This window comes from Notolepis coatsorum (assembly GCF_963971535.1).
Source record: "Notolepis coatsorum genome assembly, chromosome: 3".
NCBI classification, from domain to species: Eukaryota; Metazoa; Chordata; class Actinopteri; order Aulopiformes; family Paralepididae; genus Notolepis; species Notolepis coatsorum.
Genome location: NC_140167.1, coordinates 77,622,401 through 77,636,926, shown reverse-complemented (window position 1 = coordinate 77,636,926; position 14,526 = coordinate 77,622,401). Strand labels below are relative to the sequence as shown.

General features: G+C 39.2%; 1 protein-coding gene across 1 annotated transcript in view; it reads left to right on the top strand.

Annotated features, from left to right (window-relative positions):
• Positions 1–3,180, top strand: part of LOC311225418 (EEIG family member 2-like) — a 106,312-nt gene extending 103,132 nt beyond the window's left edge. Inside the window, exon 11 of the mRNA XM_084310691.1 lies at positions 1,488–3,180. Within this exon, the coding sequence (XP_084166817.1) occupies positions 1,488–1,530 (43 nt within the window). The 3' untranslated portion in view covers positions 1,531–3,180. The remainder of the gene's footprint in view (positions 1–1,487) is intronic.
• Positions 3,181–14,526: the final 11,346 nt, after the last annotated feature.

The following is a 14,526-nucleotide window of genomic DNA, read 5'->3' as shown; positions in this document are numbered from 1 at the left end:
TTCCACTCTCTATCAATGCCACGCCTCTGCTACTATCACTGCTACGCAGTTTGTGTATTTCCGCATTTCACTTCCTGAAGGGGAGGGATTTCCACTCTCCATTGTGTCCAATAGACGAGCGCCCTTTTCGACCGCGTGACATTGTTCATAAAGTTTGGTGCACCTGACAAATTTACTGTGTGAATGCAGATGAACCAAATGATGAATGCAACAATGTTGCAACTTCACTACCAGAACCGCACCGAGTCCACCAAAACTATATGTGAAAGCACCCTAAGACGTTCTACCCAGACTAGACCTGTTTAGACCAAGACTAGCCCAGTTTAGACCTAGACTAGCCCTGTTTAGACCAAGACTAGCCCAGTTTAGACCAAGACTAGACCAGTTTAGACCAAGACTAGCCCAGTTTAGACCTAGACTAGACCAGTTTAGACCAAGACTAGCCCAGTTTAGACCTAGACTAGACCAGTTTAGACCTAGAATAGACCAGACTAGACCAGTTTAGACCAAGACTAGACCAGTTTAGACCTAGACTAGACCAGTTTAGACCAAGACTAGACCAGTTTAGACCAAGACTAGACCTGTTTAGACCAAGACTAGACCTGTTTAGACCAAGACTAGACCAGTTTAGACCAAGACTAGACCTAGAATAGACCAGACTAGACCAGTTTAGACAGAGACTAGACCAGTTTAGACGAAGACTAGACCAGTTTAGACCAAGACTAGACCAGTTTAGACCCAGACTAGACCAGTTTAGACCAAGACTAGACCAGTTTATACCCAGACTAGACCAGTTTATACCCAGACTAGACCAGTTTATACCCAGACTAGACCAGTTTAGATCCAGACTAGACCAGTTTCGACCAAGACTAGACCAGTTTAGACCACGACTAGACCAGTTTAGACCCAGACTAGACCAGACTAGACCTAGACTAGACCAGTTTAGACTTAGACTAGACCGGTTTAGACCTAGACTAGACCGTTTTAGACCAAGACCAGACATAGACTAGACCGTTTAAGACCAAGACTAGACCAGTTTAGACCAAGACTAGACCAGACTAGACTGGTTTAGACCTAGACTAGTATTATTTGTTAGAAGAACAGTAGTTGTATTATTTGTTAGTAGAACAGTAGTGGTATTATTTTATTGAACAGTAGTGGTATTATTTTATAGAACAGTAGTGGTCTTATTTCTTAGAACTAGTGGTATTACTTATTTGAAGAACAGTAGTGGTATTATTTTATAGAACAGTACAGTAGTGGTATTATTTCTTAGAATAACAGTAGTGGTATTGTTTTATAGAACATTAGTGGTATTATTTCTTAGAGGAAGTGGTATTATTTATTAGAAGAACAGTAGTGGTATTATTTTATAGAACATTAGCGGTGTTATTTCTTAGAGAAAGTGGTATTATTTGTGTGCATGTTAATATGTTATCACGTTTTCTGACACGGAAGTGTTTATTTGTGATTTCTGTCCATGGCAGGGTCGGAGGCGGGGCCTATGAACAGGTGGTGATTAAACGTTAGTCCCGTCCCCATAGAGACAGAGAACCAACCAGAACCCTGGGTTCCAGCTCCTCTCCCATCACACCCAGCTGGCCTGGGCAGGACGGACACTGCAACACTGCGCCCTGCGGGTCACAGTAGACAACATTACACTGCAAATAATCTCCATAACAACTAATATCATCATGTATTAAGTCTTACAAATCTATTTTTAACACTTTGGGTGCCGGGAAACGCTTAAACACGTCATTCCCGGCCATGCTCAAGTTGCCGAAGACGCTTTACAGCGTCTTTGATATCAATATTTCAAAAATCTGGGATCGGATTCATATGTCCCCTCCGCTGGCCTGAGATCCACCAGGAGGACCCACTGAGCTCTCTGGCGGTTCAGGAGCGCCATCTGGTGGCCGATCGGCGCAATCGCTTAACAGGAAGTGCCGTAGAGGTTGTGCTGGACGGCCGTATTACTTCCGGGCACTCGGTACATGTCCCGGGACTCTGGCTCGTCACACTACATAGCGATCGATTGCCAATAACTCGATAAACAACATGATTTGGACGTATATACCATTATACAAGCTGGAGATGGACCGGGTAAATCTACATCCCATAATGATAAAATGTCTACTCTACGATGATCGCCCAACGGCGCGCGGAGACTGAGGTGAGTTTTAGCGTGTAAAGTTACCGTCTTCGATACTAACTGCTATTATCAACATTTGACCCACATTAGATGATTGGTATAACGCTGCCCACGGAATTATAAACGCCCCCTAGCCCATCCGGTCAACATCAGATGACGTGTAGTAACTTCTAAAAGTACGTCTAGTTGGAATTTTTTATATCGCGCTGATTGCCATAAAACTGTATTGCATCATCAATATAATGTATTTGGGGCTATAGATCACGTTCTGGAGAAAGCTGCAGAAAGAGATGAAAACATACTTATACATTAGACCATACTTTACTATGAATATGTGAATGAAAAAGTTTAACGTTGCTACACAATGAACAATACATATAGGACTTTGAATGGGCCCTAATAATGGCAATGTAGCAATAGAATTTAAAAAGTTATAGCCCTGCAAAGAAGGGGACTTTCTCTATAGACAAATAGAGCCGGCAACCTACGGTTGATAATGAATTTAACCCATGGCAGCCAAAGTGTTAATAAAGCATCAGTTAATAGAGTGAGATGATTGAATTAGTTTCATTGCAACTTGATTCTTGTGATGATGTTTCTCAAAACCAGATCTCTTCACTGGTTGAAATAAAATCTTTGTTTTTATGAAATCAAAAGATAAACAAATAAATAAATAATAATAATAAGCTCTATTTACTGAAACCAGTGATATTCTCGCTCCCCACTTCTTAATTTGTTTCAAGAATTATTTTAAGACTCAATACAGGAGAATAGTGTTTGTCTGGTCTGTGGCTGTGTCTGAACTACCTGCGGAGTACTAAATATTACATGCTAGTATTACTAATACTACCTGCTAAATATATATTACTAAATATTACATGCTAGTATTACTAATACTACCTGCTAAATATATAGTACTAAATATTACATGCTAGTATTACTAATACTACCTGCTAAATATATATTACTAAATATTACATGCTAGTATTACTAATACTACCTGCTAAATATATAGTACTAAATATTACATGCTAGTATTACTAATACTACCTGCTAAATATATAGTACTAAATATTACATGCTAGTATTACTAATACTACCTGCTAAATATATAGTACTAAATATTACATGCTAGTATTACTAATACTACCCTAGTATTACTAATACTACCTGCTAAATATATAGTACTAAATATAACCTGCTAAATATATAGTACTAAATATGACCTGCTAAATATATAGTACTAAATATGACCTGTTAAATATATAGTATAAAATATTACCTGTTAAATATATTGTACTAAATATTTCCTGCTAAATATATAGTACTAAATATTACTTGCTAAATATATAGTACATATTTCCTGCTAAATATATAGTACTAAATTTGACCTGCTAAATATATAGTATATAATTTCCTGCTAAATATATAGTACTCAATTTTACCTGCTAAATATATAGTACTAAATATTACCTGCTAAATATATAGTATTAAATCTGACCTGTTAAATATATAGTATAAAATATTACATGTTAAATATATTGTACTAAATATTTCCTGCTAAATATATAGTACTAAATATGACTTGCTAAATATATAGTACATATTTCCTGCTAAATATATAGTACTAAACTTTACCTGCTAAATATATAGTACTAATACTACCTGCTAAATATATAGTACTAAATATTACCTGCTAAATATATAGTATTAAATATACTAAATATTTCCTGCTAAATATATAGTATTACATATTACCTGTTAAATATATAGTACTAAATATTACCTGCTAAATATATAGTACATATTACCTGCTAAATATATAGTACTAAATACTACCTGCTAAATATATCATACTAAATATTACCTGCTAAATATATAGTATTAAATATTGCCTGTTAAATATATAGTACTAAATATTACCTGCTAAATATAAAGTACTAAATATTTCCTGCTAAATATATAGTATTACATATTACCTGTTAAATATATAGTACTAAATACTACCTGCTAAATACATAGGCCTAAATACTACCTGCTAAATATATAGTACTAAAGTAAATACTACCTGCTAAATATATAGTACTAAATATTACCTGCTAAATATATAGTACTAAATATAACCTGCTAAATATAGTACTAAATATTACCTGCTAAATATATAGTACTAAATATTACCTGCTAAATATATAGTACTGATGTGGTGACTTCCTTCAGTTTATGGTGTTTAAGACACATTGTAGTCAGATGTGTTGACTTCCTTTAGTTTATGTGGTGTTTAAGACACATTGTAGTCAGATGTGTTGACTTCCTTTAGTTTATGTGGTGTTTAAGACACATTGTAGATGTGTTGACTTCCTTTAGTTTATGTGGTGTTTAAGACATTGTAATCAGATGTGTTGACTTCCTTTAGTTTATGTGGTGTTTAAGACACATTGTAGATGTGTTGACTTCCTTTAGTTTATGTGGTGTTTAAGACACATTGTAGATGTGTTGACTTCCTTTAGTTTATGTGGTGTTTAAGACACATTGTAGTCAGATGTGTTGACTTCCTTTAGTTTATGTGGTGTTTAAAACACATTTTCAGATACACTGGAAGCCAACGGTGGTGGTGAATCAGTCGAAAATGACTTAAAATTCAGTAACGGTGAAAGATTATGAAAACAGAAGGTGACATGATATTTGTTTTAGAATCCATGTCAAAAGACTGGTGTGGTTAAGGTCAAGGTTAAGGTAAGGGTTAGGGTTAAGGTATGGCTGCACAGCATTCAGACACAGCGACAGGAAACACAAAGTCTGACCTTTAAAGGGGCAGTTCACCCAACATTTTTATAAAAACATATTTCCCCCCCTTACCCAGAGGGCTATCTACCCAGAGGGCTATCTACCCAGAGGGCTATCTACCCAGAGGGCTATTTACCAAGAGGGCTGTCTATCAGCCAGATCATTTTGATTATCTTAGTTATGGAGATGTCTGCTGTAGCGATATCGGCTGTAGATATACCTGCTGTAAATATACCTGCTGTAGAGATACCTGCTGTAGATATATCTGCTGTAAATATACCTGCTGTAGAGATACCTGCTGTAGAGATACCTGCTGTAGAGATACCTGCTGTAGGGATGTCTGCTGTAGAGATATCTGCTGTAGAGATGTCTGCTGTAGAGATACCTGCTGTAGAGATACCTGCTGTAAATATACCTGCTGTAGAGATACCTGCTGTAGATATACTTGCTGTAGAGATGTCTGCTGTAGAGATATCTGCTGTAGAGATGTCTGCTGTAGAGATGTCTGCTGTAGAGATACCTGCTGTAGAGATACCTGCTGTAAATATACCTGCTGTAGATATATCTGCTGTAAATATACTTGCTGTAGAGATGTCTGCTGTAGAGATACCTGCTGTAGAGATATCTGCTGTAGAGATACCTGCTGTAGAGATATCTGCTGTAGAGATACCTGCTGTAGAGATACCTGCTGTAGAGATATCTACTGTAGAGATATCTGCTGTAGAGATGTCTGCTGTAGAGATACCTGCTGTAAATATACCTGCTGTAGAGATGTCTGCTGTAGAGATACCTGCTGTAAATATACCTGCTGTAGAGATACCTGCTGTAAATATACCTGCTGTAGAGATGTCTGCTGTAGAGATGTCTGCTGTAGAGATACCTGCTGTAGATATACCTGCTTTAGAGATACCTGCTGTAGAGATGTCTGCTGTAGAGATACCTGCTGTAGAGATATCTGTTGTAGAGATACCTGCTGTAGAGATACCTGCTGTAGATATACCTGCTGTAGAGATACCTGCTGTAGAGATATCTGCTGTAGAGATATCTGCTGTAGAGATACCTGCTGTAGAGATACCTGCTGTAGAGATACCTGCTGTAAATATATCTGCTGTAGAGATACCTGCTGTAGAGATATCTGCTGTAGAGATACCTGCTGTAGAGATATCTGCTGTAGAGATATCTACTGTAGAGATACCTGCTGTAGAGATACCTGCTGTAGAGATACCTGCTGTAAATATACCTGCTGTAGAGATACCTGCTGTAGAGATATCTGCTGTAGAGATACCTGCTGTAGAGATACCTGCTGTAGATATACCTGCTGTAGAGATACCTGCTGTAGAGATATCTACTGTATAGATACCTGCTGTAGAGATACCTGCTGTAGAGATATCTGTTGTAGAGATACCTGCTGTAGAGATGTCTGCTGTAGAGATATCTGTTGTAGAGATACCTGCTGTAGAGATACCTGCTGTATAGATGTCTGCTGTAGAGATACCTGCTGTAGAGATACCTGCTGTAGAGATACCTGCTGTAGAGATATCTGCTGTAGAGATATCTACTGTAGATATACCTGCTGTAGAGATACCTGCTGTAGAGATACCTGCTGTAGAGATGTCTGCTGTAGAGATACCTGCTGTAGAGATATCTGCTGTCACTCCAACACAACGGCACTCTGTTTATGGCTTAAAGTACCAAAAAAAACACATTTGAGAATCTTAAAAGCAACGTCTCTCTCCAGAAGTCATGACCCGGTTACTCAGGATAATACTGACGTTGTTGTGAGCAGGTTCCCGTAGGAACTACACCGTCATAATGACGTTACATGTGATGTTCTGCTTCTTAATACATTCCCCTGTAGACGCCCGTTCTTTGTTTTTACAATGATCATTATTATTGTTGTTATTTTTTCTTTCTGTGGCTTGTGTTTGATGCTAACAGCTGTAACCTGGTCTCACCAGGCAGTAGTCTGTCTGTCTGTCTGTCTGTCTGTCTGTCTGTCTGTCTGTCTGTCTGTCTGTCTGTCTGTCTGTCTGTCTGTCTGTCTGTCTGTCTGTCTGTCTGTCTGTCTGTCTGTCTGTCTGTCTGTCTGTCTGTCTGTCTGTCTGTCTGTCTGTCTGTCTGTCTGTCTGTCTGTCTGTCTGTCTGTCTGTCTGTCTGTCTGTCTGTCTGTCTGTCTGTCTGTCTGTCTGTCTGTCTGTCTGTCTGTCTGTCTGTCTGTCTGTCTGTCTGTCTGTCTGTCTGTCTGTCTGTCTGTCTGTCTGTCTGTCTGTCTGTCTGTCTGTCTGTCTGTCTGTCTGTCTGTCTGTCTGTCTGTCTGTCTGTCTGTCTGTCTGTCTGTCTGTCTGTCTGTCTGTCTGTCTGTCTGTCTGTCTGTCTGTCTGTCTGTCTGTCTGTCTGTCTGTCTGTCTGTCTGTCTGTCTGTCTGTCTGTCTGTCTGTCTGTCTGTCTGTCTGTCTGTCTGTCTGTCTGTCTGTCTGTCTGTCTGTCTGTCTGTCTGTCTGTCTGTCTGTCTGTCTGTCTGTCTGTCTGTCTGTCTGTCTGTCTGTCTGTCTGTCTGTCTGTCTGTCTGTCTGTCTGTCTGTCTGTCTGTCTGTCTGTCTGTCTGTCTGTCTGTCTGTCTGTCTGTCTGTCTGTCTGTCTGTCTGTCTGTCTGTCTGTCTGTCTGTCTGTCTGTCTGTCTGTCTGTCTGTCTGTCTGTCTGTCTGTCTGTCTGTCTGTCTGTCTGTCTGTCTGTCTGTCTGTCTGTCTGTCTGTCTGTCTGTCTGTCTGTCTGTCTGTCTGTCTGTCTGTCTGTCTGTCTGTCTGTCTGTCTGTCTGTCTGTCTGTCTGTCTGTCTGTCTGTCTGTCTGTCTGTCTGTCTGTCTGTCTGTCTGTCTGTCTGTCTGTCTGTCTGTCTGTCTGTCTGTCTGTCTGTCTGTCTGTCTGTCTGTCTGTCTGTCTGTCTGTCTGTCTGTCTGTCTGTCTGTCTGTCTGTCTGTCTGTCTGTCTGTCTGTCTGTCTGTCTGTCTGTCTGTCTGTCTGTCTGTCTGTCTGTCTGTCTGTCTGTCTGTCTGTCTGTCTGTCTGTCTGTCTGTCTGTCTGTCTGTCTGTCTGTCTGTCTGTCTGTCTGTCTGTCTGTCTGTCTGTCTGTCTGTCTGTCTGTCTGTCTGTCTGTCTGTCTGTCTGTCTGTCTGTCTGTCTGTCTGTCTGTCTGTCTGTCTGTCTGTCTGTCTGTCTGTCTGTCTGTCTGTCTGTCTGTCTGTCTGTCTGTCTGTCTGTCTGTCTGTCTGTCTGTCTGTCTGTCTGTCTGTCTGTCTGTCTGTCTGTCTGTCTGTCTGTCTGTCTGTCTGTCTGTCTGTCTGTCTGTCTGTCTGTCTGTCTGTCTGTCTGTCTGTCTGTCTGTCTGTCTGTCTGTCTGTCTGTCTGTCTGTCTGTCTGTCTGTCTGTCTGTCTGTCTGTCTGTCTGTCTGTCTGTCTGTCTGTCTGTCTGTCTGTCTGTCTGTCTGTCTGTCTGTCTGTGTGCGCGTGCGCACGTTTTAATGTAGACTTTAGGGAAAGGAGGGGGTTGACTGCTCCCTTGATACATACAGTATGAACATGGACCACTAACGAGACATAAAGGGTTAATAACTGGGAGAGAAAGGGTTAATAACAGTCTGTCATTAATATCTGCTCTTCTGATGTGAAATAACGTGCTATGGGTTCATATTGTTTTGTTCAGCCTGCACTCTGTGTTGAATCATATATGTAGGATATCAGTTTATCTTCTCATGTTCTGAAGTATAAATAAACGATACAGCAATATTATTATGTGTAATATGTTTGTCAAATGTACTTTTTTAGCTAATGTTGCCATTTTCAAATGATCAGTAAAGGAACTACTTTTCACTTGAGGTGTAGTTTGACCAACTGTCAACTTCTCACAGAATGTTTAGAATCCTTCCACCAGCAAGGCAGCAGGTAACCATGGTAACCACTCCCCAACATTCCATGCAGGGCAAAGATACACGGCTCACTCAAACCTGCAACAAACTGACCGGATCTGCTTTTATTTGTCAAAGGTCATACATCTGTAAAGACACAAATGCCAAAACAAACATGTACCTTTGAGTCAGAACTGTGTTTTATTGAAATATACAGCAGTAGTTTGTTTATAATTCAGAAGTATGATATTTAGACTGTTCTCAAAATGAATGGAAGTGAATGAGGAGCCTGACACCTGGGAAGAATGGTGGTGTTGACAGCAGATGACAGCAGTGGTCACTTGTTTACTAGATGACTGTTAAGACTGATGAAACTTGACATGTTCTACTAAAGTGAAATAAGTATTGAAATCTTTATCAAGACACTGTTGAACATTATTTGCTGCCAAACCTGGGAATTCCACGACCACCGTTTAGCTGTTAATTTCTTCCTGTTGTTTGACCTCTGAAGCAGGTGTGTAACAAACATGGCGCTTCTTCTCTTGTCAGCTTCTCTTCTCTCTGTGAAGCTGTGTTGAAGCTGTAAAACGTGTCTTCCTGTGACGTTGTTCTCCTTTGTTCTGAGTCCAGTGTTCCCTGTTGTTTTCACCAACATGGCGTCCTTTACAAGTGGATTGTATGCTTCAAACGTATATGATGCACTGTTCAATAAAATATATACATTTCAAAACCTTGTTCTCTCATGTCTGTACTAGAGTAGAAAATACACAAAACTACCACGACCAGTACTACTGCTACTACTACTACTACTGCTACTACTGCTAATACTACTGCTGCTACTACTACTACAACTAGTGCTAATACTGCTACTATTACTACTACTACTACTGCTACTATTACTACTGCTGCTACTACTACTATTTCTACTGCTGCTACTATTACTACTTCTGCTACTATTACTACTGCTGCTACTACTACTATTTCTACTGCTGCTACTACTATTACTACTTCTGCTACTATTTCTACTGCTGCTACTACTATTACTACTGCTGCTACCACTAATACTACTGCTACCACTAATACTACTGCTACTACTAATACTACTGCTACTATTTCTACTGCTGCTACTACTATTTCTACTGCTACCACTAATACTACTGCTACCACTAATACTACTGCTACTACTACCACTACTACTACTACTACTACTACTACTACTACTACTACTACTACTACTACTACTACTACTACTACTACTACTACTGCTACTATTACTACTACTGATATAGTACTATTACTATTGCTACTACTACTGTGATTACTACTGTTGCTATTGCTACTACTGTTGCTATTGCTACTACTGTTGTTCCTGCTATTATGTCTAATGCTACTACTACTAGTACTACTGCTGCTTCTACTACTATTACTGCTACTAGTACTGCCACTACTACTGCTACTGTAATATCTCGGATATTAACAGACAATGGAGAAGTTGGTTCTTTAAAACTTCAGATTATCCCCTCTGTTGCAGAGTTTAAAACCTTGATCTCCACCTGGGTCCTGGTTTCGAACCCTGGCGGGAGGCCTTTCTGTGTGGATTGTTCATGTTTCATGTTCTCCCTGTGTGTTTGCGTGGGTTTCCTCCAGGGACTCCGGTCTCCTCCCACACCATAAAGACATGCATGTTAGGCAGGGACTACAGACAACTAGCTCATTATCTAACTGGTACATTTACATTGATGTGGAAACTGAAAGTGTTGATTGATGTGCATTGTCCCTGGGTAATAAATAAAGAATTAAACTTAAATCTTTGTCAATCAAGTTGTACATGTTTTAATTGATTTATGCTTACTTAATTGTATTTGTTATCTGTCTTAATTGTTATGATTGTATATGCTGTGTGTGCTGAGTTCAAGTAAATAATAAAAATTTGAAGTTTGAAATGAAATTCAAGTAACTTTTTACAAGGTTATTTACGATGAAACGTACGAGAATATTTGAGAATGAGGTCCATTGTTAGTATATGTAGTGTTCTGTACATAAAAAAAAAGTGCACATCAATATTATAAATGTGCCAATCTTACCCAAGCTAATTCAACTACCCCTGAGCCAGCTGCTTAAATAGCCATTAAAAATAGACAACAGCATGCAAACAATTCAAGGTATATAAACATGAATACAAAATAATAAAATTAAAGCTATCCTTGTTAGTCAGTGACTGAGAATAGTACGTACTAACTGTAGATTATTCTAGTTTGTAGTGTACTTGTTTAATTACAGAAGTGTCTTAGGGCATACATGTAATTTAACGTCAATGTACCAGTACATAATGTATATAAATGTATCAGTACATAATGTATATAAATGTGTGTTACATCATACCCGAGCCGCGAGCTGATGGCGTTGGCTACTGTGGATCCTAATAAACAATAAACAACAAAGTGGATATTTTAGTAACTATTTTAATGTTTCACAAGCTTTTATTCCTTCATGTCTGGGCTCAATAAAAAAACTGTTAAAGCTCACAAAACGAGTCATAGTACATCAGATAGAAAATATACTGTGTGGTTTTACAAAATATTGCTTGATAAATTACCATTTTATTAGCACTATACATCTACATTCAGTTCACCGTGTAACAAGTTACATGCTTTGATTCAAGACAGACAGTTAATAATCTAGGATGGTTCACTGTGTACATGCTGTGATTCAAGACAGACAGTTAATAATCTAGGATAGCAACTCTTATTCGTGCCCATTTCAAAAACAGAACCATAAATACAAATTTCAGCAATACTGTCTCAGACAACTATTCTGACCTGCTACTACCAACCACAATTAACGAGTGAACAAAATAAATGTCTAAAAGTGACTACACGTTCTACCTCACTTGTGTTTAACGAGTAACATTCAACCAAATGTTACAATTTTGGCTTTCAAGTCCATGGTACAGTTCTTTGATCATTTCAAATGAGAGGGGGGGGGGCTTTTATAAACCAAAAGCAACTCCATGTTTATCATTCTTATTACTGTGAAGAAAACAGGAAATAATTAATATTACTCTGATGAGAACAGGACACAGGTAATGTATTACATGCATATGAATATCCCCAGAATATTCCAGACACTCAGGTAATCCGTTTTGTAGTTGGCTCATAATAATCATATTTATTCACTTAATATCATATCCAGTTTACAGTCCGTAGGGTAAGCTCATATCATATCCAGTTTACAGTCAGTAGGGTAAGCTCATATCATATCCAGTTTACAGTCAGTCAGGTAAACTCATATCCAGTTTACAGTCAGAAAGGTAAGCTCATATCATATCCAGTTTACAGTCAGTAGGGTAAGCTCATATCATATCCAGTTTACAGTCAGTAGGGTAAACTCATATCATATCCAGTTTACAGTCAGTAAGGTAAGCTCATATCATATCCAGTTTACAGTCAGTATAGGGTAAGCTCATCATATCCAGTTTACAGTCAGTAGGGTAAGCTCTATATATATAGCCAGGATGTTAGCTAGCATCTGGAATATTAATGTGCACTGAAACACATGTATTGTTGTCTTTTGTTGAAAGACGAAAGTCTTTCTCTGGTCTGCATCCCCTTGCATTGTGTGTATTGAGCCGTACTGTATTGTACCCATTCTGCAATCTGTTAATAAAGTTTTCAATCAATCAATCAATAGTTGCTTCCATCTGAGCTCCTTCTTCTTCTGTTATCCTGCTGGACATGAGATGAGAAACCAGTTAATAATTTGCTTCATTAGTTATGCTCAGTTTGATTGTTTCATTAATTTGTTAGTTCAGTTAGAATCTGTAAAATAGTGGGAAACTACGACCTCTAGTTTTTTTTTAATAATTATTACAACAACACATTGTTGGGTAGAGCTTCCCGAGTCCCTCACCATGGTACCACCCTCCTCACCAAATCACCCACATCAACGCACGCCATGATAGTGAATCTCACTGAAGTTCAAGTTCAACTTTATTGTCATTTTTATTTTTAGAATGTTTATCCCTGGTTGTATTTTTAGAATGTATATCCCTGGTTGTGTTTTTAGAATGTATATCCCTGGTTGTGTTTTTAGAATGTATATCCCTGGTTGTATTTTTAGTTGTTTTAAATCTTTTTATTTTTCATAAGGTTTCACATTCAGATCAGACAGATCTACAGAATGTTCAGTGTCACTCTCATGAACAATTTTCCTTGTGCTCCCCACTCAATCTATTCTCCCATCTCTCACTCACACTTACACACACTAGGACATACACACACGTACACACGCGCATACAGGCATACACACACGCACACTTGCCCACGTACAGGCACACACACACACAAATAAACAAATAAAATGTCTATTTTTAGAATATATATCCCTGGTTGTATTTTTATCTTTATCTTTATTTTTATTGTTATTTGTGATTTCTGACTACCTAAATGTTTATTGTGAGTGATCTGTAGTGTAATTTCCCTTGGGATCATTAAAGTACTTCTATTCTATTCTATTCCAAAAATACAATGAAATACTTGAAATGAAATAACCTTTTACCCTAACCATGAAGGGGGTTGGGACCGGTGTCATGGAGTGTGGTCGCACATTCAAACTGCCCCCCTAACTTTTACAAACTAACACTTTTAATGCCCTTACTAGTCTTTTTTCTCTCTTTCTTTTAATTGATGATTTCAACAGTATAATCTTTTTATGTCAAACATGGCAAGCAAACAGGGGCGCTCCAGTAGCACACCACATAGCGCGCTGAGTCGCGAAGCGGTCGTCCCGGGTTCATTTCCCAGTCCCGGCGACCATTTGCCGCATGTCTTCCCTACCTCTCCTCCCGTTCTCCCTCTCTCCCTCTATCGGTCCTGCGTGGCCAGAAAAAGATGAAAATGCTATAAATAAAAGTAAAAAAAAAACATGGCAAGCAAACAGACAAATAAGCGCGGTGCTGCGTCCGCGGTAGCCGACAAGGTACAACCTCGGCCACTAAGCACGCCCGAAACAAGCTGCTATCAAGCTATCCCTCACAGAGCTCTTCACAGAGGTCTTCGAGAAGTACTTTGGACTTATCGCCTTGCAGTAACAGCTGAGATAGGAGCGGCCATTCATCCCTTGGATGGGAATGTGGAGGTGCTCCACACAGAAACCATGGGCAATGCCGGAGAGATTGTCTCACTCGCGGGAGATGCTAGCCAGCAGGTCCAACGGTTACAACACATCGAGCAGAACCTAGCTACCAAGATTTAAGCTAGGCTCGCCAGGGTTCAATCTCGTGAAAGACGGAATAACATGGGAATTGTCGGTATACCAGAGGACACTGAAGGAACCCATCCATCAAGCTTATTTCCTGATATGCTACAAGAAATCCTGGGTAAAGAACTGTTGGCTGGCCCTCTGGAATATGACAATCCCACCGCACTAATATGGCAAAACCGCAAAAAAGTCAGAAACCGAGAGCTATAAGAGGCGCGGAGGGACCCAGAAGCTACCGACGATGTTTGCTAACAACATGGTTGTCGAACTCACACACAACAGAGGAAGGGGACAGATCGGACTGCAGCTCACAATCACAATGCAAATGTACGTTTACAGATGAACTTCAAAATTCCAAATGTACCGTCCCGGTCGGAAAACAAATGGGAGGCAAAGCTTGCACATACGTGTCTGTGTCAGAGATCTTAA